Source organism: Peromyscus californicus, unplaced genomic scaffold, assembly GCF_007827085.1.
Source record: "Peromyscus californicus insignis strain IS unplaced genomic scaffold, ASM782708v3 Scaffold_15__1_contigs__length_86483966, whole genome shotgun sequence".
In the NCBI taxonomy this organism is placed as follows: domain Eukaryota; kingdom Metazoa; phylum Chordata; class Mammalia; order Rodentia; family Cricetidae; genus Peromyscus; species Peromyscus californicus.
In genome coordinates this window covers 40630567-40654129 of record NW_026294447.1, presented here as the reverse complement: position 1 = coordinate 40654129, position 23563 = coordinate 40630567, and the positions used below count along the sequence as shown (strand labels likewise).

The 23563-nt window shown below is 41.4% G+C and overlaps 1 protein-coding gene across 10 annotated transcripts in view; it reads left to right on the top strand.

Moving 5' to 3' along the window:
* Positions 1–23563, top strand: part of Cep128 (centrosomal protein 128) — a 366411-nt gene that overhangs the window by 50046 nt on the left and 292802 nt on the right. For 9 of the 10 annotated variants that reach the window (XR_008218335.1, XM_052738688.1, XM_052738684.1 and 6 more), the window contains one exon: positions 5971–6087. Coding sequence is in view for 9 of the 10 variants with exons in the window: in XM_052738688.1 (XP_052594648.1) it covers positions 5971–6087 (117 nt within the window). In the remaining variant the exon portion in view is untranslated. The remainder of the gene's footprint in view (positions 1–5970; positions 6088–23563) is intronic. The other variant, XM_052738691.1, reaches the window with a different exon arrangement.

Genomic DNA, 23563 nt, shown 5'->3' with positions numbered 1-23563 from the left:
ATTTTTTCCAGGTATATCAGTTTCATCATCAGTTTAAATTTTTATCAATTTGAAATGTTTAAAACATCAAGTTCAATCATCTGTCATTTCTGGGGCTGGCGAGATGGCTCAGTGGGTGTACACCCTTGCCACGCAAGATTGAGTTCCATCCTCGGAACCATCTGAGACAGAGTGAACCTCCTCTGGAAGGTTGTCTTCTGACCTCCACAGGTGGACCAGGACATGGACACACACACACACACACACACACACACACACACACACACACACACACACTCACTCATACACATCAATAATAATAATAATAACAACAACAATAATAATATAATAATAACAATAATAAATGATACTCTATTAAAAGAGGTCTCTTTCTGGTTTGAACATACTTTCTAGTTAACTGAAGAGTTATGTGACAAGAAAGTCTAAGTCATTGTCTGATTGACACATTGGCTAAATGTGAGCTGAGTGTAGACATTTATAATGTGACTTTAATGCCCTCTTCAATTTACAAAATGACGATCCAGTTCTTATGAATTCTAGAACTTAACCTGTCACTTGATAGGACATCTGAAACTTTGCCATGCTCTTTAAGGTTTTTAAAAATCGTAGTTAAAATGAACATCTAGAAAGCTCCATGTGCCATTGTGTGTTTTAATGGGTTCCCACAGCTAAACATCCTTCTTCTACCACCCAGATCTGGACATGGCACATTTGCAGCATCCTTAGAGAGCTCCTTATTGTCCGTCCCCATCCCCAGCCCTTCAGTCCTTTCTAGGGTCCCTGCTGTTTGGACTTTTCATGCTGTAAGTTAGCACTTCCCTTTATGCACTCTTATCTAAGCGGAATATTCAGTGCATGCTTTATTGTGTCTGACTCCTTTTCCTGTTTGTTATGATTGTGCTGGTTATGGGTGCTGTTTCAGGGTCTTGCTCTGTTTACTTGTCTCAGTATTGCATGGATATATTGTAATATATTTTAACATTCCATGATAAACACTTGAGTTATTTCAGAATTTGGGCTCTTATGAGTCAATTCAGCTTTCACAGCTATTGTTACTTTCTTGTGCATGTTCATGCATCTCTGATGGTACATACATGACACGGAGTGCATTCATTGGGTGCTGTCAAGCTTAGTAGACAGCAGTACATTGAGCTCTGAGCTGGATGCACTGACTCACCCCCATGGACAGTCTGGGAATTTGTGGAGCTCTTCGTGTTTCCTGGCACTTACTTGCAGCTCCGTCGTCTTTTAACTAGTATGACAGGAGTCATGTTGTCGACCATGGGTGGCTTTTGCATTTTCATGATTACTAATGATCTTCTTTTCGAATGTTCGTGGGCTGTTGGAAATTTTTGTTTATAAAATACCAGATTGTATTTTTTGCTCGATTTTCTTTTGAGTTAAGCTTGTCTTTGCTATTTTATGGGTCTCTTACTGAACCCAGAGTTCACTATTTTTTGGCTGTGTTGGCAGCCATCAAGTTCCAGCTGACTTCTTGTCTTGTCTTTTTTTCCCTTTTAACTTTTATTGATTCTTTGTGGATTTCACATTATGCGTTCTGATCCCACTTATCTCCCCGTCTTGCTCACATCTGCCCTCTGCCCTTGCAACCCCCCTGGGGAAAAAAATTTAAAGGCAAACCCAAACACTAAGCAAAGAAACAAAACAAAGAAACAAACAAAATAAAAAAGAGAAGGATCTTATGATAGCTGTAGCATGGCCTATTGAGTCACACTGTTGCTCTTTAGTCCGTTAATCTTTACTTGTAAGTGTTCATTGGTCTGGTGTGAAGCCTGTGGGTTCTGCTATTGATAATGGGTTCTCACTGGGGCTCCTCTTGGATATCCTGTTGTTGTCCTGTGTCCTGGGGATCCTGCAGTTTTGGATCTGTAGGTTTGTCCCCTTCCCATGCTCCAGCAGTTCATAGATGAGGTGGGTTCTGGGGTGGCCAACTCATAGCCCTGGTTCTGGGCCTGGGTGGTAGCTGGGTTGGTCAGCCTGCCAGCTCTCCCTCATCATCATTACCAAGGCGAGCCCTCCAGCATTGCCTAGGCTAGCTCACCGAATGCAGCCTGCAGCAAGGAGCAGGGCCAGATCCGGGTCACCCATGGGGTTGTGAGTGTGGGTATCCTCTTGTCTTTTTCTCCCCAGGACCACAGCTGGCTTTTTGTGTGGGTTTTGGAGAATTAGAACTCAGGTCCTCATGCTTGATACTAACCTGTTTCCCCAGTTCCTACAAACAGGCTGTACTCCACATTCAGACATCTCCAGTATTCTGCTGAGGTTCTCATACCTGAGTGAACCATAGTTGTGTCCAGTTACACCATCACACTCTTCTTTCTGAAATCATTGCTTAGTTGTTGGTTTGAATTTGAAATTTGTTAATATTAGCTTTGGTAGTGCACACTACTTTTCTTAAGTTTTACCATTTTCCATGATGAGATACTTAAAGTGAGCAGTTATCATTTCATTTGAATTATATCCAAAAAGCAGTAAAATTGCCAGATACCATCCTCCATATATTCTAGGTTTTTATTTTATACACAAAGTGTTGTAAGGGTCCAGTAAGAAACAACAGTGAATTGAGATCCCTAGAAGTAAGTCCGAATTCACTTGTATCATCATTGCCACACATCAGGGAATTACTCCAGATCAGATATAGCTGTTGTTTCATATATGTATATACATATACAACAAAACCTGTTACCCAGCCATCATTGTGTACCCCCCCCCCCCCCCCCCCCCCCGTCCCATTAAGGCAGAGCCTTTCTATTAAACCAGAAAATTTGAGATGTCTGATTGTGTACTGTGTTGAATTACACACCTGCCAGTTCTTATCAAGATCTATTACAGTTGTCTGTTTCTGCACTGTCTGATAAGTAAGGTTTTCTGGTAAGCCAGGCTTGAACAAGGACTTCTTCAACCTCACTTGGTATGCAGTCCTGATTATAACCAGCAATCTTTATCCAAGCTTAAAACAATATCGTTCAATTTTAGCAGGCCTTTTGAAGGCCACATGATATTTGTACAAAGCTTAATTTAGGTTTTGTGACTCACTTATTCCAGTCGATGTCAACATTTACAGTTTGGGACTGGCTGACATATTGGGCCGTATCTGTGAATTCAGGAGCGCATGCTGTCAGAGAAGCTGCAGCTTTGTTGTGAGAGCCTTGCACTTCACAGAAGCTGCAGCTGTTCTCCCCACTAGAGTTTAAATAGAATTACAGGTCACTGTGGGGAATTTCAAGATTGAATACATAGAGGAGAGAAGATAAACGGCCTCCGACTCCACCACTTTCACTTTCTGTTGGGGCTCGCTGTTAATCACATTTATTGTACTTTATTCTGAGGCTGCAATTGTGTGTCATACATTTTCTCAGTAAATAAAATATATCATGGAAGTTTATGAAACATATTTTTCTTCGAGAGACAAAAAGTATTGGTTATTGCCACACATGCCAAAATATGACTTGTTCATTCTTTGTGAATCATAGGGGTTTTTTGTTGTTGTACACTGGAAAGGAATAGTTATTATTGATAGCATGAATTATGGTGACTGTTTTCTGTTAATACTTAATTGTGATAATCTAAGTTCCATAGCCCTCATAGGGGAAATTTCAGTTCATTAGTTGTCAATATTTCACCCTGTCAAGTGTGATTGGAGTATATATTTTGATTATTTATGGAGAAAATTTCAATTTACTTTAGTTTTCTATAGTCGGGTTCCTATTAAAACCAAATGTAAACATAGATCCAGCTCTTTGTGACCCCGGTGGTTGTTAGTGGAATTCCAAGCTTTAGTCTCTACTGCATGTAGTCTAACATGTTGTTGCGTAGATCTCAACAACAGGACAAATAACAATTATTTATTTAAATGGTGTTCCAGTTTCACTCTACTGCAGTGACGAACACCATGACCAAAGGCGATTTAGGGAAAGGAAGGATTTATTTGGCTTATACTTCCAGGTCATAGTTCATCACTGAGGGAAGCCAGAGCAGGAACTGGAACAGACTCTTGAAGCCGAAACCTTGGAGGGATGCTATTCATAGCTCATTCCAGGTTCAACTTAGCTATTTTATGCAGCTCAGGACCATCTGCCCAGGGAATGGGGCTGCTCAGAGTGGGCTGGGCCCTCTTGCATCAATTAATAACCAATACAATCCCCCCACAGGCCAATTTGATCTAGAAAATTCCTCAATAGAGGCTCTCCTCTCACATGACATGAGGTTGTGTCAAGTTGACCATTCAAACCTTTCCCTTTTCGACTTCTGAGGCTCATGCTGGCCTCAAACTCCCTATGCAGTCCAGCGTTGTCCTTGAACTCACGACTCCCCTACCTTTATTTCTCAAGCACTGGAGTTATAGACATGTACCACCAAACCTTGCTTTATATGTCTTTTAAATGACAGGTTTACTGAGCTATGATTTATCATCAAATTAATCTACTCTAATGTGTAATTTAGTGCATTGTAGTAAATTTATCTAGTTGTGCAACTGTCCCACAGTTCAATTTAGAGCATTACTATCACCCCAGCAAGGTCCCCCATCTGTTCCTAAAAAGATATCTCTGTGTGTGTGTGTGTGTGTGTGTGTGTGTGTGTGTGTGTGTGTGTAAGGCTGTAGCTCTCAACCTTCCTAGTGTTGCGATGACCCCAGAACATAAACTGTTTTCGTTGCTACTTCATAACTGTAATCTTGCTACTGTTATGAATTATCTTGTAAATACCTGTGTTTTCTGATGGTCTTGGGTAAACCTTGTGAAAGGAGTCGTGACCCACAGGTTGAGAAACACTGACGTAGGCAGTCAGCACAACTTCAGGTGTTGATCATTCCCTTCTGCCTTGTTTGAGGCAGGGTCTCTTGTTCAGTGCTGTGTCTTCAGATTAGCTGGTCTGTGAGCTTCTGGGGATCCCCCTGTCCCCAGCTCATCCTGCTGGAGGAGATCTAGGATTGCACATGCCTGTCCCTCTGCTACTTCAAGCTCAGGTTCTCATGGTTGCATGGCAAGCACCTTAATTAACTACTGGGCCATCTCTCTAGCCCCATGAGCAGACCGTTCTTGACTTTTTGTGAAACACAGAACTAGCAGTGAAATGTTTTTGTATACATTGGTGTTTTGCCTGTATGTATGTCTGTGTGAGGGTGTCAGATCTTGGAGTTAACAGACAGTTGTTAGCTGCCATGTGGGTGCTGGGAATTGAACTCAGGACCTCTAGAAGAGCAGTCAGTGCTCTTAATCGCTGAGCCATCTCTCCAGCCCGAAATGTTTTTAATAATAGGGCTTTATTTATTCTTTTAAGTAAATAGGAATGTCTTCTGTACCCCAGACATACACATTGCCAGTGTAAATTATTTTGTGGAGATATATACTGACATATATAAAATCTGTTTTAGTTTGCACAGCATTTACTAAGGAAGATCTTGTGTCAGAGAGAAGAATTCTTTCATGTTTTTTTTTTGAGTCCTAATTAAATATTTGCCTTTCGTGTTTGATCTTTTCAACTTTTTATTTTTAGTAAAACCTTGGCAAGCTCATACAAAGCACTTTGGATGATGTACTGCACACTCATAACAGGGTCTTCCAGATTGTCACACTCATGGATAAAAAAGATAAAAAGAACGAAAGTGATAGGACAGTTGAATTGGGTAATAAGACATTTATTGGCATACTGGTATTTCACTTTGCATCACCAGAGGGCGCTCTTTTCTTAGTGTGTTTGTATGCTGCGCAATTGCTGTGGTGGTGGTTGAAAATTTTGAGCCCTCTTGGTGGGATCTAGGTCTGGGTATCTTGAATACTGATGATTGCTTTGTTTTGTAACTTTCAATTAACTTTTTCGCCAGGTGTCCTTAGAAAGGGTTCTATAAACAAGTCAATGCTTTAGCCACAGTGTGTCTGGGACATCGTGTATTCTCAGTTTCATTTCCTGCTCGCTCCCTAACGCCACTGTTTCTCTGTTCATATTGAGGTTTCAGATCGAGTGGAGCGGCGGCTTCAGGAAATAGAGAGAGAGATGCGCACGGAAAGAGAGCTGGTGGAAAGACGCCAGGATCAGCTGGGACTCATGTCCTTGAAGCTTCAGGAGGTTTGGGAGAAGTACTTTCTGGGATTTGGATAGCTATTTAGTCATTGCTAAAATGGTTATAAATCTGGGTTGGAATGTAGCTCAACTGGCAGAATACCACTTAAGCTGGGTGTGGCGTTGTTGCCCACCTGGAATCCCTACACTTGGGCGGTGGGGTCAGGAGGATAAGAAGCAGTCACAGTTCCATAGGTTGCAGATGGCATTGCATGGAATTCATCCCATGAGAGAAGTAAAGCATCCAGTTACAGTTCAGAGTGTCGAATGAGCCATCCTGTAGTTTGTGTGCCCTTGGCAAGTTTCTTTGTTTTTGTTTTTAAACACCTTTCGATTCCAGTTTCTTCCGTAGAAAATGGGAATAATAATCTCTACCTGATCGCATGGATGAGAGGATAAATGAGTTAATGCTGGCGAAGCATTTCACATTGTCTGGAATGAGCTCAAGAGTCTGAACTTAAAGTATAATTACGCTGACTGTTTTGCCAGTAGGGACCAGACACCGGGGAGCACCACACTATGGCTCATTTTGTAAATAAAGTTTTATTGGATCCCAACCATTCCTGCTCATTTAAATATCATCCTTGGATGCTTGTGTGACACTGTGGCAGATTTGAGGTGTTGTGACAGAAAATTCCTGCTCACGGTATTGGCTCTCTGGACTTTACAGAGGTTTGCCCATCTGTGAACTGGTTTGGCGTCAAACCAGTTCAGAAGCAGAAGTTGCTCTTTACATGTTCATCCCTTTTAATTTTGAAATTTTAGATTTATAATGTCAAAAATTCGAACAAAGAATATCTCCTCGATATTCGTGTCTTACCAGTCTGTTTTCATCTTTTCTAATACAGCCAAAGTGTACAGTGTTTTCTTTTGAAACGGTTTTGAGAAGGCAGCAGGTGTAATGCTGTCTCAGGGCCTCTGTTGCTGTGATGAAACACCATGACCATAAGCCACTTGGGGAGAAAAGGGTCTATTTCAACTTGAGTTCTGATCACACTCCATCACTGAGTGTCGTCAGGGCGGGAACCTGGAGGCAGGAGCTGGTGGAGAGGTGGAAAAGTGTGACTTACTGTCTTGTTCTTCATCTCTTACTTAGCCTGCTTCCTATAGCATCTGGGACCGCAACCCCGGGACTGGCACCGCCCACAATAAGCTGGGCCCTCTCCTCATCACTCAAGAAGACACATTACAGACTTGCTTACAGGCAAACCTTATGGAGGCATTTTTTTTAATCGAGAGGCTTTCTTCCCCAGTAACTCTTAACTTGTGTCAGGTTGACAAAACCCAGCCAGGACAAATGTAAATATATTTACATTAAAGGACCTTTAGAAGTAGTTTATATTGTTTAGACCCAAAGAGTGCAGCAAACACAGTCTCAAGTAAAATGGGAAATGCCATCTTTCTAAGACAGGGTTAGACACTCTAACGTGGTAACTAAAGATGTTTCCTTCCTCTGGCAGTGGGGCTGATTGATTCCTGGCTCCTAAGTCACTGTTCACAGGTACAGCCGAAACGGCAGGGCGTAAACCACCCCGAACAAAATGAACAAGTCACTGTGTGTGTGGCTCAGGCTTTGCATTCAAATCACCTGTACTCAGAGGTAAACTTAGAGTCTTTTGTAAGGCCGCTCCCTGTCAGAAAGGATCATTGCCATTGGTGGGGAGCGGCTTCTGCGCCTGCATTTCAAGTATGGTGCTCTGTAAAAGACTGCCACCAAGTCACTGAAGCCAGCGGTGAGGCCAGTGTGTGTCAGTGTGTGTTCCAGTAGCTTCCTTTCTGATTCTAGAAGTTGGTTCATTGTTCTGGCTATGAGATTTAGTTTTATTTGGCAGTCTCGGGTTTATGATCGTCCATCTTGAGCCCTGTGCTCCCGCACTCCAGCAGTTGGCCCTTCTTCCAGTTCTCCCCCGTCTGGGCTGACTAACAGCTTTTGCTCCCCTTGCCCATGCTCCGTCCTTAGTGTAAGTATTTTGTGTGTAATTTATCCTGTGTGCTTTCTTCTGTAATCACAGGACAGCGATTGCAGCGATCTACTTAGCACCATCCAGTGCTGTGACTGAACTGTAGGGCTCATGTGAGTTTTGCTAGTCATGTTCTTCCTGGGTCCAGAGTGAAAACCAAGGCCACACACTGTTGGTTGACTTCTGCAACAGTCTTAGTTTTCATTAGTGGTCACTTTATAGGATGTTTGATAGGGTGCCTTTGATTTTGGCGTTTTTGGATTCTTGGCAGGGAACCCAGAAAACTACTAGTATTGTGTCTGTTTCAGAATCCCACTTCAGAAGTCATGTGCTAGTGAGAGCTGAGCGCTTGACTGTGGGGTTGCCTGCCAGGCCGCTTCACTACCGTAATTCATTTCTAATTGTTTTATGAGGAGACTCGAAAAAAATTCTAGTTTTCAAATCATATTTTGCCCACTCATTTGGGTAGATGCTTCTAATTTTCTGTGAAACAGTTGTTACTGTCGGTGGTGCCCAAGAGTGATCCAAAGCAACAACTCTGCCATTGATCCCTTCCAGATGTATGGGACCCTGCGGCAAGGATTTTCTTTCCCTGTGGTCTGTCTGTACCTTTCTGCCTCCCTCCCTCTCCCCCTGCTGTGCATCTGTCTATCTTAGTGGGGATTCTTATTTTATTACTTTAATTATATTTCTTCCCTGTCATTGAGAATGATTGTATTGAGATTCCTATTCAGTATTTAATATATCTATGAAGTATAAAAAAATGAGAAAAACAAGAAAAGCAAAGAATAAAAACAAATCAGGATTTTTGTCTCTTTAAAATGCTTTTTCCTAGAAATTTCAAAAATATATGTGGTTGCAGATTTCTGACCTTTATCAATTGGCAACTTTTTTCAAGTATTAGTAGACATTGCCAATTTAAACCAGGAAAAAAAGATTCTACTCCGAAAGTATAGTGTAAGCTGAAAGAAAACATTTGCCTTGTTAAAAAAAAAAAATCCATTCTTTTCCTCTGTTTCATAAAAGGAGGCATGCCCCTGTACCTGGTAATTACTTAGAGGATGCTTTGTTGAATAATTAGATAGCGCATGTGGGTAACCCCCCCCCCCCCTTTATTTAATCTTGATTTTTATACATTTGTTCTGCAAGCAGATTGCATCTGGTGAGCATAAGAATAGCACTGAAGTGACAATTGTTCTTTTTTGCAGGAGAAAATTAGAGAAAATTTCCACACTTATTTCCCCCTCTTTGCAGGATGTGCGAAATTACAAAGAGAGGGGAGAGGAAGATTGCTTCCCACCTCAATTCTCGAGAAGCCAAAGCCCGAGCATGTGCATTGCGATTACCAATTGGCTCAAAGCTGGCGCTGAGCTGTGATTTGGATTGCATCTCTGACAGTACAATAGAGGATCACTGTTGATAAGAACCCTTTAATTTCCTATTTTGTCACTCTAACGTAAGCAGTGACCTATACATTTTTAAAAGGTGCTTGTGGCTTATAAACAGAGCATTGGAAACTGGAAAAGATTAATTTGGGCTTTTTCCTGCTCCCAAGTTAAATGGCTTAGAGTGTTCTGGAAAGGTCATGTTTAAGGAGAACGCTCTGCTTCCTTTTTCATATTTGAAAATGCTTATGGAAATTCCTCTACTAAATGGTAATAGTCACTGGTGTGTTTGTGTCTGGCTTTGGTGGGAGTTGAAGTCATAGGTGGGTAAGAGGGCCTAGATTTTTTTAGCCATTGTACTCCTTTACATTTTTAAAATGTGAAAAATTATGACTCTTAAAAGTTGAGAAACTAGGAAGACTCTCTGTAAAACATCCTAGGAGTTGGAGGTTGAAAGTCATTTTAAGCTGGAGCTCCAAGGGAGAGGCCAGACACACCAGATACTTCTGACAGGCCGATAAAGTCCCAGGGACCTTCGCTTCTTTCTGTGTGATGAGAAGCAATGTTACCCATGGAAACTGGGGGAAGCAAAGTCAATCTCCTTTTCTTGTTTAGAGTTAGTTCCTATGGAATTATTTCCCTTCTTTCTGTTGCTACAAGCTCTGAGATTTCCTGTTTGAAAACAGCCACTTCTTGTAGCACGAATTGCTAAACAGTCTTCTTAAATAAAAAACATGGAGTCAGATATCGGGGTTGAAACCCTGAGGGATCAGAGGAATAGGAAGAGCCACAGCTAACCTCACCTCACCGACACCTCAGCTTCCAAAGAGAACTACTTCCTGTATATCCACGCCTATTTGCCTTTCTGTTTTGTTCTTTCATTGGCTCTCTCAGCCAAGCTATATCACGTCTTCTTCCTGCCCAGCTCTGTCCCTTCCTGTCTGTCTGTACAGACCTCCAGACCTCCATGATTAGTGCTGGGATTTAAGGTGTGTGCCACCACGCCTGGCTCTGTTCCCAATGTGGCTTTGAACTCACAGAGATCCAGACAGATCCCTACTTCCCAAGTGATAGGATTAAAGGCGTGTGCTGCCATTGCTTGACTTCTATATAGTGGCTGACTTTTTCCTCTGATCCTCAGATAAATTTTTTTAGGGACACAGTATATTGGGGGGCACAGTACATCACCACAACTCCTACTGTTGCAGCAGTTGAAGGACAGGCTTTCTCACAGAAGCAAGGCTGTTCAGAGGCTTTGGATCCCTGAGTCAGAGCAGCGGGGTACAGTATCTCAGGAAAGTCTCATTGGGGTGGCTTGTTGGTTATAGTTTGGGAGGTCATCTCTCCACATAGCCTTTTAAGTGTGGGTGATGGAACGAGTCACTTTTGTTGCTGTGATTAAAACACCATGACGCAAAGTGACTAACGTAAGGAAGAGTTTATTTGGGTGTACAGCTTCTGAGAGGGAGTCCATGAGGGCAGGGAAGGCCTGGCAGCAGCTGCCTGAGCAGGCAGCTGAGAGCCAACAAAACAGAAGTGAGACGAGGCTTTGAGATCACCAGTTCAGCTTGGGGCTTAAGGAGGCCTGGCTATAAGTGTTGAATCATTTCTGGATTATCACATTTTCCTTCCTAATGAGTTTGAGCAGGCTTTTGCATGTTTGTTGGCCCTGCATTTGTGCTTTTGTGGATCTCTTGTTTATTACTTTATTACTTTGGCTCTTGTAAAATTATTGGGTTATTTGGGTTTTCTGAACATTTTTTTTTTTAAATTGAGAAAGAACCTGAGTTTTTTTTCTATGACTATTAACTGCCTAAGCATATTGTTTTAAGAACTGGGTTTTTCTACTCTAATTTGAAGACCATGTCTATTATATATCAGTTTCTCACTACATCTGTCTGGTCCCTGTATGTCTCACAATTGATCTGTTTGCCTATTGCTATTCTGGTATCATTCTGTCTTAATCATCATAGCTTTCATTATGGTATTGTAAATAATGAAAATGAAGATCCTTCATTATGCTCCATGAAAAACCCTGTTGGCATTTTGATCATAATTATATTAAATATGTAGACTAATTTGAATGGAAGGTCTTTAATAATGTTTTTCAATAATATTTTATAGAGGTTGTTAATTTGAGGTTCCTATGCACTTTAAAATTATTCCTTGATGCCCTAGGATTTTTCTTCTTAGTGGGAATGAGATGCTTCCTTTCATTGCCTCTGACTGGTTATTTATAGTATATAGAAGAGTAACAAGTTTGTAAGTGACTTTTTTATTCAATAGTCTTAGAGGCACAATGGACTGGTTTTTAATTACCCTTTTATTCCCCTCAACTCCCAAATTGGTCTCCTTCCATGGGTAGAACCTGAAGGGCAATGTAGAACAGAACCACAGTCAGCATGGATTGTGACCTTATTCTTCTGTTGCTGTGTTTCTGCAATGTTTCCTTGTGTGGTATCCGCTCCTAGGTTTGAAACAACCACTGATCCTCTAAACATTTCCTTTTGTTCTTTATTTGACAGGAGAAATTTTTGTGTCTTTTGATTCCTTATTTCTATTTAAAACCCTGATTAGTTATGACAGATGTAGAACCTAGCTACTTTGTTTTTGCTTATGGCATTTTCATGTGATTGTTTTTAGTACTGTTGGTGATCAGTAGTTGTGGAGCTTGACTTAACTAGCTGAGAACTGTTAATGATATGTTGTATTTATGCATTCATTGCTGAATTAATTTGCTGATGTTTTCTTTAGCATTTTTGTATTTACATTTATTACTATGATCAGTTCAGAGCACTTTCTTTGGGCTACCTTCCCTGATTTTAAGACTCAAGGTTATATCCTTACTTGCCACCCTGCACAGAACTCAACTTCAAGTGGTTCAAGAACCTCAGCGTAAGGCCAGGTACTCAGAACCTGATAGAGGAGAAAGTGGGGAGTAGCCTTGAACTCATTGGCACAGGAAAAGACTTTCTGAATAGAACACTGTTAGCACAGGCACTAAGATCAACAGTCAATAAATGGGACTCATGAAACTGAAAAGCTTCTGCATAGCAAAGGGCACCTTTATTCAGACAAAGCAGCAGGCTATGGAATGGAAAAAGATTTTACCAACTACACATCCTCTAAAGGTCTAGTAGTTAAAATACATAAAGAACTCAAAGAATGGACATCAAGAAAACAAACCACCCAGTTAAAAATGGGGTACAGCTCTAAACAGAATTCTCAAAAGAAAACTCAAATGGCTGAGAAACACTTAAAGAAATGATCAATATCCTTAGTCATCAGGGAAATGCAAATCATAATTACTTTGAGATTTCATCTCACACCAGTGAGAATGTCCAAGATCAATAAAACAAATGACATCTCATGCTGGTGAGGATATGGCATAAAGGGAGTACTCATTGTTGCTGATGCAAATGTAAATTTGTACAACCACTATGGAAATCAGTGGCAGTTCCTCAGGAAGCTGGGATTTACTTCAAGATCCATCTATACCACTCTTGGGCATATATTGAAAAGATGTCTCCTCCTACTATACAGACACTTGATCAACCTTGTTCATGGCTGTTCTATTCATAATAGCCAGAAGTTTAAAATAGACTAGATGTCAGTCAATGGATGAATGGGTAAAGAAAATGTTGTATCTTTACACAATGGAATATTACGCAGGTAAATGGATGGAGCTAGAAAAAAAAAAATCCTGAGTGATTGAGGTAATCTAGTCCTAAAAAGATAAATGTGGTATATGTTTGCTTATGTATGGATGTTATCTGTAAAGTCTTTGATAACAGGCTACAATTTGTATAGCCACAGAAGTTAGGCATAGAGTAATTGACTAGAGGGCGGTGTGGATCTCCCAAGGAAGAGGAACTAGAAGAGTTATGATTGTACAAGGGTCGGGGGTGTGTGGATGATGGGGCTGGAACAGAGGCTCAAACAGGGAGTGGTAGGGAAGAGGGGATGGAACAGCTAAAACTAAGGGCCATTTGAGGCGTTGCATGGAAAGCTAATACAGTAGAAGCTTCTTAAAATATATATATGTATGGAAGAAATCTAAATGAAAGCACCAAATAACAGGAGAGATTGAGCCCCAACTAGACAGCTCTCATCACCAAATGAAATAACCATAGCTGAGAATGGGTTATGTCTAATTGAGTTGTTGGCCAAAGGGGCCTCATGGAAACCCTCAAACAACCCAGGAGATTGCTGTCTACAGACTGATGGTAAGGCATTTTTGCTGAAGACAGCACCTACATAACTCATTGAAGTAAAGCTGGTGCCTACCGAGAGCCCTCACCCCTACTAACTAGTGTTCCTAATACTGGAAAGTACTCTGAACTCTGAAAAGAGAAAGATAAACACCAACCCCGTTGCAAAACCTTCCATTTACAATGGTGACTTACTGCGTGATATGCTGGGACAATAGTGGCACAAAGCCTGTAGGAGTAACCAACCAATATCTGATTGGATTTAAGGCCTAGTCCATGAGGTGGAACTCATACTCAGCACTGCTCCAGTGGTCAAGAACCTGAGACTAGATAGGCCACGGACCTAGGGACAAATCAAATACTACTGTTCTGCTAAAGGAACATAGCAACAAATTACTCTTTTTTTTTTTTTTTAGTTCTAGGGATCTCGCGCTGTAGACCAGGCTGGCCTCAAACTCACAGAGACCTGCCTGGCTCTGCCTCCCTAGTGCTGGGATTAAAGGTGTGCGCCACCACCGCCTGGCAATAAAATTACTCTTAATGACATTCTGCTGTACTAATAGCTCAATATCTTACTTAGTCATCATCAGAGAAGCTTTCTCTTGCAATAGATGGGAACATATACAGAGAGCCACAGCTGGACAGTGTGCAGAGTAGAGACTTTGGAATACTCAGTCCTGCATGGGATGGCTTCATCAAATCCCTCCCCTCAGGAGCTTAGAGAACTCTGTAGAAGAGGATATAGAAAGATTGTAAGAGCCAGAAGGGATGGAGGACACCAAAAAAACAAGACCTTCTAGATACAACAGGACTGATGCACATATAAACTTAAAGAGACTGTGGTAGCATGCACAGGACCTGCACAGGTATAACCCAAATAGGGTCCCAGAGCTGAGAGGGGAAGTAGACACAAGTCCTCATCCATAACTGTGGTAGCTTGAATGTAATTGCCCCCATAAGCTCATAGGGAGTGGCACTATTAGGAAGTGTGGCTTTGTTGGAATAGGTGTGGCCTTGTGAAAGGAAGTGTGTCACTGTGGAGGTGGACTTTGAGGTCTCATATATGCTCAAGCCATGCCCAGTGTCTCAGTTCATTTCCTGTTGCCATTAGATCAAGATGTAGAATTCTTAGCTCTTTCTCCAACACCATGTCTGCCTACATGCTGCCATATCCCACTAGGATGATAATAGACTAAGCCTCTGAAGAGTAAGCCACCCCAATTTGCTGTGGGATGTTCTGTATGGCAAATGTGTTGCTAATTAGTCAATAAATAAAACACTGATTGGCCATTAAGCCTGCCACGGCCATACAGTTTGTAACCAATATAAGTCTCTGTGTTTACTTGGTTGGGTCTGAGTGGCTGTGGGACTGGCAGGTGATAGAGATTTGTCCTGACTGTGGGCCAGGCAGGAAAACTCTAGCTACAAATGGCGTCCAATGTGGTGGCAAGAGTTTCCACCTAAAACCTGAAAGAAGATTCTAAAACAGAGCTAAAAACAGCTTCCTAATTGTTTCTCTCAAATGAGCGGCAGCTACCGGTTTGAGCTACTGGTGGGTTCCTAGTGTGCGCGCTCGACCTGCCGTATGGCAGGAATGAGGCCTCTGCAAGTAGCACATTAAGCTGCGTGGTGGATTTAGCCTTTGCTAGTACAAAACAAAAAAGAGGTTTCTAAGCTATACGCTGCTTGGCTAAAAGCATAGACCCACGATAGCTCCCAGAGCTGGCAGTAAACGTAGCCATGTTGGGAAGCTGAGGTGGGCAGAGCCAGCAGCCACAGCTGCTGCAGCTTAAAGCAATAGATTCACAATAAGACAGATTCAGATGTAATATTTAAAATGTGTGTAAAATATACGTAGGCTTGAAGAAGACAAAAAAGGTGATATATACAGTTATATAAACAAATACACAGTTTTAAAAAATAAAGTTTTTAAAGAGATAGTAAAATTAATATAAAAAATAAGCCACGTAAAGATGAATATTACACAGAGAATCTGGATTGTGTTGTCTTTGGGATTTTTAACTGCAGAAAAACATTTGATTGTAAAAGCTGTTGAGTTATGCCAAAATGTATATTTTAAAGGTACCTTGACTTCAAAATTTGGATATAAGGATATGGTGCTTTGGAAAAGAGTTTCTGCTTTTGTTCCCACAGAAAGCCACAGGCTATGGATTTGTTCCAGATTAAGATACATCAGGTTTGACCAGCCAAGACCCCCTGAAAGGTCTCCGATGACACCATGGCCCAGATGATCCAACATCCAGAATCGTTTCAAGGCAACTGGCTCAGACAATACAGCCTCACGGACTATTCCAGATCCTAAAATTTTCTTTGTGTCCCTATAAGATACAGTGCCCCCCTCCAGCAGGAAGTAGTAAGAGAAGCTATGCCCAAATTCCCAAATTATATGTAATTTTACTTTGTTAAGGTTAAAACCTTTTTGAAAAAAAAAAGGGGGGGGGGAAGTGCTGTGGGATGTTTTGTATGGCAAAAGTGTTGCTAATTAGTCAATAAATAAAACACTGATTGGCCATTGGCTAGGCAGGAAGTGTAGGCGGGACAAGGAGGAGAATAAAGCTGGGAAGTGGAAGGCTGAGTCAGAGAGACACTGCCAGCTGCCACGATGAGAAACAGCAGGTGAAGATGCCGGTAAGCCACGAGCCATGTGGCAAGGTATAGATTAATGGAAATGGATTAATTTAAGCTGTAAGAACAGTTAGCAAGAAGCCTGCCACGGCCATACAGTTTGTAACCAATATAAGTCTTTGTGTTTATTTGGTCGGGTTTGAGCGGCTGTGGGACTGGCAGGTGATAGAGATTTGTCCTGACTGTGGGCCAGGTAGGAAAACTCTAGCTACACCAATTAAATGTTTTCCTTTATAAGGGTTCCCATGGTCAGTTGGGCAGTGGTGGCATTCACCTTTAATCCCAGCACTTGGGAGGCAGAGGCCAGCTAGGGCTGTTATACAGAGAAACCCTGTCTCAAAAAACCAGAAAAAAAAAAAAAGTTCCCATGGTTATGTTGTCTCTTCACAGCAACAGAGACCCTAACTAAGACACTAATTAAGAAGCTATCTCTAGTTGATAACCACTTGTAAAAGATAAATTTGTTTTGTCCAATGGAGGGTTACTGGGTATGTAAACCACATTTCAGGGCAGGCTCTGTGCCCAACAGTAGGTGGCCAACACAAAAGAAACTCCAGTTTTGGAGGTTCTGTGTCTCATCATGCTTTGTCAGGGTCTTTTTGTTTTCTTTTTTTTCTTTTGCCTTACAGGTGTTTTGAGCATATATTATAGTTTCCACTTCCGTGTTTTTATGGGATTTCTATCTGTGTTTATATGTTTCTTGGGCTTTTTCTTTGGTGCTTTTTCTAATATTTTTTATTTTATTTCATTAATTTATTATTATTATTTAGCTTGTTTTCTAAGGAGAGAGAGAAAAAAGTGTGGGAATGGGTGGGAGGGGACTTGGGGAGGATCTGGGAGGAGTAGGGGAGGGAAAACCTTAATCAGGATGTATCTATGAGAAAATATGTTTTCAGAAAAAAAAAGAAAAGAAGCAAAGTTACACTGATCTTAAAGTGTGAGTTGGGATAGGTTTCATCTTTACTTTTCCTGGTTCAGTTTGTTTAAGAGAGAGATGTAAGATGAATTGCTTAACCTCTTATTAATAAAAAACCTGGAGCCAGATATTGGGGTGAAAACCGAGAGATCAGAGAAGCAGAAAGAAGCTAGCCATGTTCTTACCACTAGGAAAATCTCAGCCAAGAGAGAGCTACTTCCTGTATACTCACGCCTATAAACCTTCCTGTGCCTGCCATCTTACTTCCTATCTCTGCCCAGCTACATCACTTCCTCTTTCTGCCCAGCTCCATCATTTCCTGTCTGTCTGTACAGGCCTCCAGAGCTCTATGGTTAACTAGTACTGGAATTTAAAGCCATGTGCCACCATGCATGGCTCGGTTCCTAGTGTTGCCTTGAACTCACAGAGATCTGGAAGAATCTCTACCTCCTGAATGCTAGAGTTAAAGACGGGTACTACCACTGCCTGGCTCTATGTTTAATATAGTTGCTGGCTTTTTCCTCTGATCCCCAGATAATCTTTATTGGGGTGCACAAATAAATATCACCACAGAGAGATCCATTTCTTTAAATTTGTTAGAACTCGAACATAAAGTCTTGGGTAGTTGCATACTTGGTTTATAGAGCTTATTGATTTATAAAGCAGTAATTCTTAGCATTATTAGATATACCTTTCCTCTTTCCATGTGCTCTGCTAGAAATAAGAATATACTTAATAGTTCTCTTTTTGAGCAACTTTGTCTATTGTTTCATCATCTGCTCTATGACTTTTAAACTTGCACATTAATTTTCTTTTTAAAAGTCAGTATGTAGTGGGTAGCCATTTCAGCTTTGATCTGGAAGTTCCAACCCCCATTGATGCTTCAGTAACTGTCATGCCTACAAGGCAGGGCCAAGAGAGGGCCCTGAAGACCTGAGATCCAGATGCCCCGGCTCTCTTGGTTCCTGGACCCTGGATGCCCCACGTTGGGCACCAGATATTGGTGAAATTATTAAGGCCACTCCACGTAGTTAAAAGGGAGGTTTATTTTGTGGGGTAACTTACAAGTGAAGGGATAGGTAACAGGGTCTGGGAAAGGTGTAGCGCAGTCCAGCAGTGTTCTCTGGAGAACTCTGCTTAGTCTCCCTCCACATCAAAGCTGTAATGGCTACCCACTACATCAGTACTTTAAATTTATCACTGAATTAGCATATGTTTTGATTACTATTCTTTTAGGGTACTTTTGAAATCCTTCATAGTGGCTATTATGATTTCCTATATGCCTCTTTGCAGTTTTCAGGAGCCTTTTATAATTTTTTTTCTATCAAGACAGTGTTTCCCTTTATCCCTGGCTGTCCTGGAACTTGCTTTGGGGACCAGGCTGACCTTGAACTCTCAGAGATCTTCGTACCTCTGCCTCCTGAGTGCTGGGATTAAAGCTGTGGGCTACCACTGTCCAGCTATAGTTTTCAAACTCAGTTTTAAAAAACTATTTTTGATTCTTTCGAAATTTATTTGACCTTGTTCCATGTTTTTATGGTATCAGGGTTAAGGACGCCAGAGTAAAACCATCACCTGATTTTCTGCCTTCCTAGGTCCAGCATTTTATGTGACTCTGTAGGAGATGCAGATGCTTAAGTATATTCTGTAGCTCTCATCTGTCAATCTCGTTCTGTTCTACTGTATTCCTGTTTAGTGTACCAGGCTCAACTTCTCCCTGCGATTTTTGTCAGTTTTGCCTTTTCTAATGGTGTCTGTGGTCTCTTGAATCCTCAGACACCATTAGAATCCTCAGTTTTGCCTTTTCTAATGGTGTCTGTGGTCTCTTGAATTCCTCTCTCTGTCTGACATAGGACTTTCTACCCTTCCGATCTCTGTCTGACATAGGACTTTCTACTCTTCCTCTCTCTTTCTGACATAGGACTTTCTACTCTTCCTCTCTCTGTCTGACATAGGACTTTCTACTCTTCCTCTCTCTTTCTGACATAGGACTTTCTACTCTTCCTCTCTCTTTCTGACATAGGACTTTCTACTCTTCCTGTCTCTGTCTGACATAGGACTTTCTACCCTTCCTCTCTCTGTCTGACATAGGACTTTCTACTCTTCCTGTCTCTGTCTGACATAGGACTTTCTACTCTTCCTCTCTCTTTCTGACATAGGACTTTCTACTCTTCCTCTCTCTTTCTGACATAGGACTTTCTACTCTTCCTCTCTCTTTCTGACATAGGACTTTCTACTCTTCCTCTCTCTGACATAGGACTTTCTACTCTTCCTCTCTCTTTCTGACATAGGACTTTCTACTCTTCCTCTCTCTGTCTGACATAGGACTTTCTACCCTTCCTCTCTCTTTCTGATGTGGCCCTCCAGTGTCACACTGTTGAGTATCATAGCGTATACATTTCTGCAGCACTAACAAACTGTAATTGCTGTTTTTTCACTTGTGGCCATATGTCTTTTCCCCTAGAATGTGATCTCCTTTGCAGGGACTAGGTTGCTCCTGTCCACCCTTGTCCTGAGACTCGCAGTGCTGGGTCAACCATGAAGTACACTGTTATGCTGCCAACAGCCACTGAGCAGATGAGTGGTATTTTCAGATGTACAGATCCTTGCTGTCCATGACACTTTTGGCGAAGATAGTCTCCGTGTAAAGGTTTTTCCAGAGAAGGCAAAGGTGAACTCTACTTCATGGAGCTTTAATAGGAGATGGTTCAAGTGTTAGAACTAGGACCATCCAAGCATTATTATTATATAATATTAATATTATATAAAGAACATTTTCCTATAACGGGCTTCTGGTCCTGACATTGTGTTGAAAACTTAAAGACACCTGTCTGAAGTCCCATACTATCCCAAGAATCATTTACATAAAAGTGTGAGAAAGTTTATACCTTAGATATATGGATTTTAAAAGTAAGACCTTTTTGACATATTATTTCTGCAAAATCATTCAGTTCTGAGGTTGTAGATAATATGACACAAAATTGTGTCTTCTAGTTCAACAGCAGGTCCTGAGTGGCTTCCACTTTGGAACATTGTCCAAATAATGGCTAGAAAACAGTTTTAAAACATAGTGAGATTGATCTGGAGCTCGCCATCTTGCCTCAACCACCTAAGTGCTGGGATTGTAGGTATATGCCCATTATGCTGGATTTCAGAATAAAAACTTAAAGAACTTTGGATATATTTCTTTTCCTTAGTTTTTTTTCTGAATGTTTCAATTAAAAATTTCATGTAGTTTGCATTCAGTGTTTCAAATTTGATAAAAATGGTAAGATAAATGCTTGCTAAGGGGGTTGCTGTATTTTTTGACCACTAGTCGTCAGTATTGAACCATCAATGATGAACCAGTAGGCTTCAGTAGGAACTTGTTTCTTCAAGTTCCATGTCTATTTAAGATGGATTCCCTACAGAATATATATCCCAGCTCTTAGCATTTCTGGAAACTGTCCTTGACATAAGTCTCGCAACTAAAAGCAATATAATTAATTATTTTCCATTTTAAACTTTAAATTTGAAACTGTTTTGCTTCACACTGTTGAAAAATTAAGTGACACCTAATACATTGCGTATGGACACCTGCTACGTGTAGCCTGGAGCTGCCGTGTTATGCTGCTTTTATACTTGGCATCCAGGCTTCCCTCTCTGCCTCCTTCCTTTTTCCTTCCCTTCCTCTAGGAGGTGTTCTGTTTAGACACAGAAAAGCAGAGACCTTTGTTTGTTATGGGAGTCCATTTTATATATTCCTTATTCCTTTCCACTTTTCACGTTACTTCTTTTCTAAAATTTCATCTCACACGAGCTTTTCCTTCACGGTATTTCTTTTTCTCATTGACCCTTTTGCCCCTTGTTGTCCATTCACCTCCAGTGGAGTAATTAGTATTATTAATTTTTCCTTAAGCTGATCTTGATTTTCCTTGATAAACAGACATGGTCACTGCTTACTGCATTTAATTAATTTATATTATTTAGATTCCTGAATTCTTTTTTTTTCACATACTAAAACAGGTGCTAATTATTGCTCAAGAAGGGAGTAACAGCTTGTTTCTAAAACTCAATTGTCCTTTTGTGGGGAAGCTTTTGAGAGCTGCATTCAGAGCTGTAAGGCTCTTCCCTCAATTGATGGACCTCGGATGGGAGCAAGAACACAGTCTTAAAACTGGGGCCTGAGAAGGAGGTTTCTGCAGCCTCCCTGGCCACCGCCTGCCTGCTTGGATAGGGATCAAGTCACACTGATGTTTCCTCTCACAGCCGCAGTGTGCACAGACTGGGGTCTGCATCTCTGCTTCCCTGTTCTTACCTCTCTGACCCACGAACTTCCAGAAGGTGTTAAGTCTTATCCTTTTGTGGTTTTCATCTAAAGAAATAGATCACGTATAGTCTAAAAGTGATGGAAAATCATCTGGATGACAATTCTTTTAAGTGTCGAGAACTCCGTTTTTTGTTGTCTCTGTTGTCTGCCTTTCCCTCATTCTTCACACCTTGTCAACTCTGATTTAAAAATATTTGTGAAAATTGGCTCTTTATCTGCTTTGCAGTTCCTGCTGACTGCTGGCTCTGCCTCTGTCTTCTTTTTCTTATGCAAACAGAGTAGGCCCTTGGCCTCAAGTCTCACCTCTCTGTCACCTGCCTGACATTCAGGTGATGTCACATTCTTCTTTTACCACAGATAGAACAAATCTGAAAGTCTTCCACTAAAAGCCCCTGGGATCTGGTCTCTGATTTCTTCTCTCTGCAGTTTTCTGTTGTTCTTGCTCCTGATAACTGTAGGCCAGTTACAGTGACCTTGAGCCATCAAAATGACTTAGTGGTACAGGTGCTTGGTGCACACAGGGATAACCTGAGTTTGATCCCCCGAACTCACATGGTGGAAGCAGAGAATGGACTTTGCAAGTTCTCTGATATCCAGGCATGCATATGGCCGATGTACTCATTGTCAGTTACACTGGCCTTCTTGCCATTCTGTGGGCATGCTCTGTACTTCCTGCATTTGGACATGTGTGCTTCCTGGTTTCAGAGACAAGAAGTTGATTTCTGAAACAATTGCATGCAGTATGCCCTCCTGTCCTCTAGAACTCTGCTTCAGAAAGATGCCCTCCTTCCCTTCTGAGTTCGTTACATTTATTCCTTGTTTTCTTTAGCAATACCCTTTCCATTATCTGTTATCTCTCTCTCCCCTAACCAGGACATTAGCCCTTGAGGGTGAGCCAGCCCTTCATGGCTTCTGCTCGTGGCCCTGTAACAGTGCCTGAGAAATAGTAAGTCCAGGCTAGGTGTTTGCTGAATGAAAGAACGAATGCTGAATCCTGCATCCTCAGAACACCACCTAGTAAGATGTTCATTTGGTGAGCACTATCATGTGCTGTGTGCTAGGTGCTGTGCTGGCTGCTGTGGGTCTAAGATTACCTAAGATACTGTCTTGCCTTTGGGGACTCTTCATAATTGCTAATTTGTGTTTGAGAGGCCGTATTTTTGCTGGGGCTTAGTGTTTTCCAGTCAGTCTGGGAAATGTTTTTATGGGTGTGATTTTTGTCTCTTTGCTTAACTTGCTAACGTGTCGAGCAGTTTCTCAATCCACGGCTGAAGTACTTGAATTGTGACTGACAAGGTTTTGAGTCATGCCACTGCTCTTTCTCTTATCATTTTACGTCATGTTAATTGTTTTTCTTGCTCTTCTGTGTTCGTTATGTATGGATTATTTTATTATTTTTCTTGGCAAAGAGGCAGCAAATGCTGTTCTTTGTAAGGGATGTGAAAGAATCATCAATGTCATGCTGATAAAAAGGAACTGGGTGGAAAATAGTGATCAGCTATTAATGGGGTTTACCTTGCAAAGACATTTGAACACCCTTATGCACAGCTTGTGATACAGAGGTCCAAGATATGTTCTGTCGTCTTCTTCCTTAGGTTTTTCATGGTTTCCCTCTTTGCCTCACAGCTCTTTGTTCAGCCTGTAGACTGTTTTCTTGGGTTTTGATTATGTCTGATGACACTAAAACAATTCTAACATTTTTTTTCCCGGTGTAAAACAGTTCCCCCAGAGTTTCTGGGAGCAAAGCTGGAAACCATTTTGGAGACTCTGGAATCAGCTTTGCAATGGGTTTTTATTTCCATTCAGGGAAGCTTAGTGGTTCACAAACCTGGTGGGCGGTCTTTGTAAGCCATTGGAGCCCTGGGAAGTGCTGCCTATTAAACTGTTCCACTGATACAGACCTCTAAGCTACAAGTGGAGGTTAGGACATGTTCTTTAGCATAGAAGCAGCCGCACGCTCACTGTTATCCCTGTTAGCTTTTGGATTCCTTAGAGTGCACTTTGGTGAGATGGTATATAGTGTAAGATGTCCCAGGTACCATCACCTCTTTCCT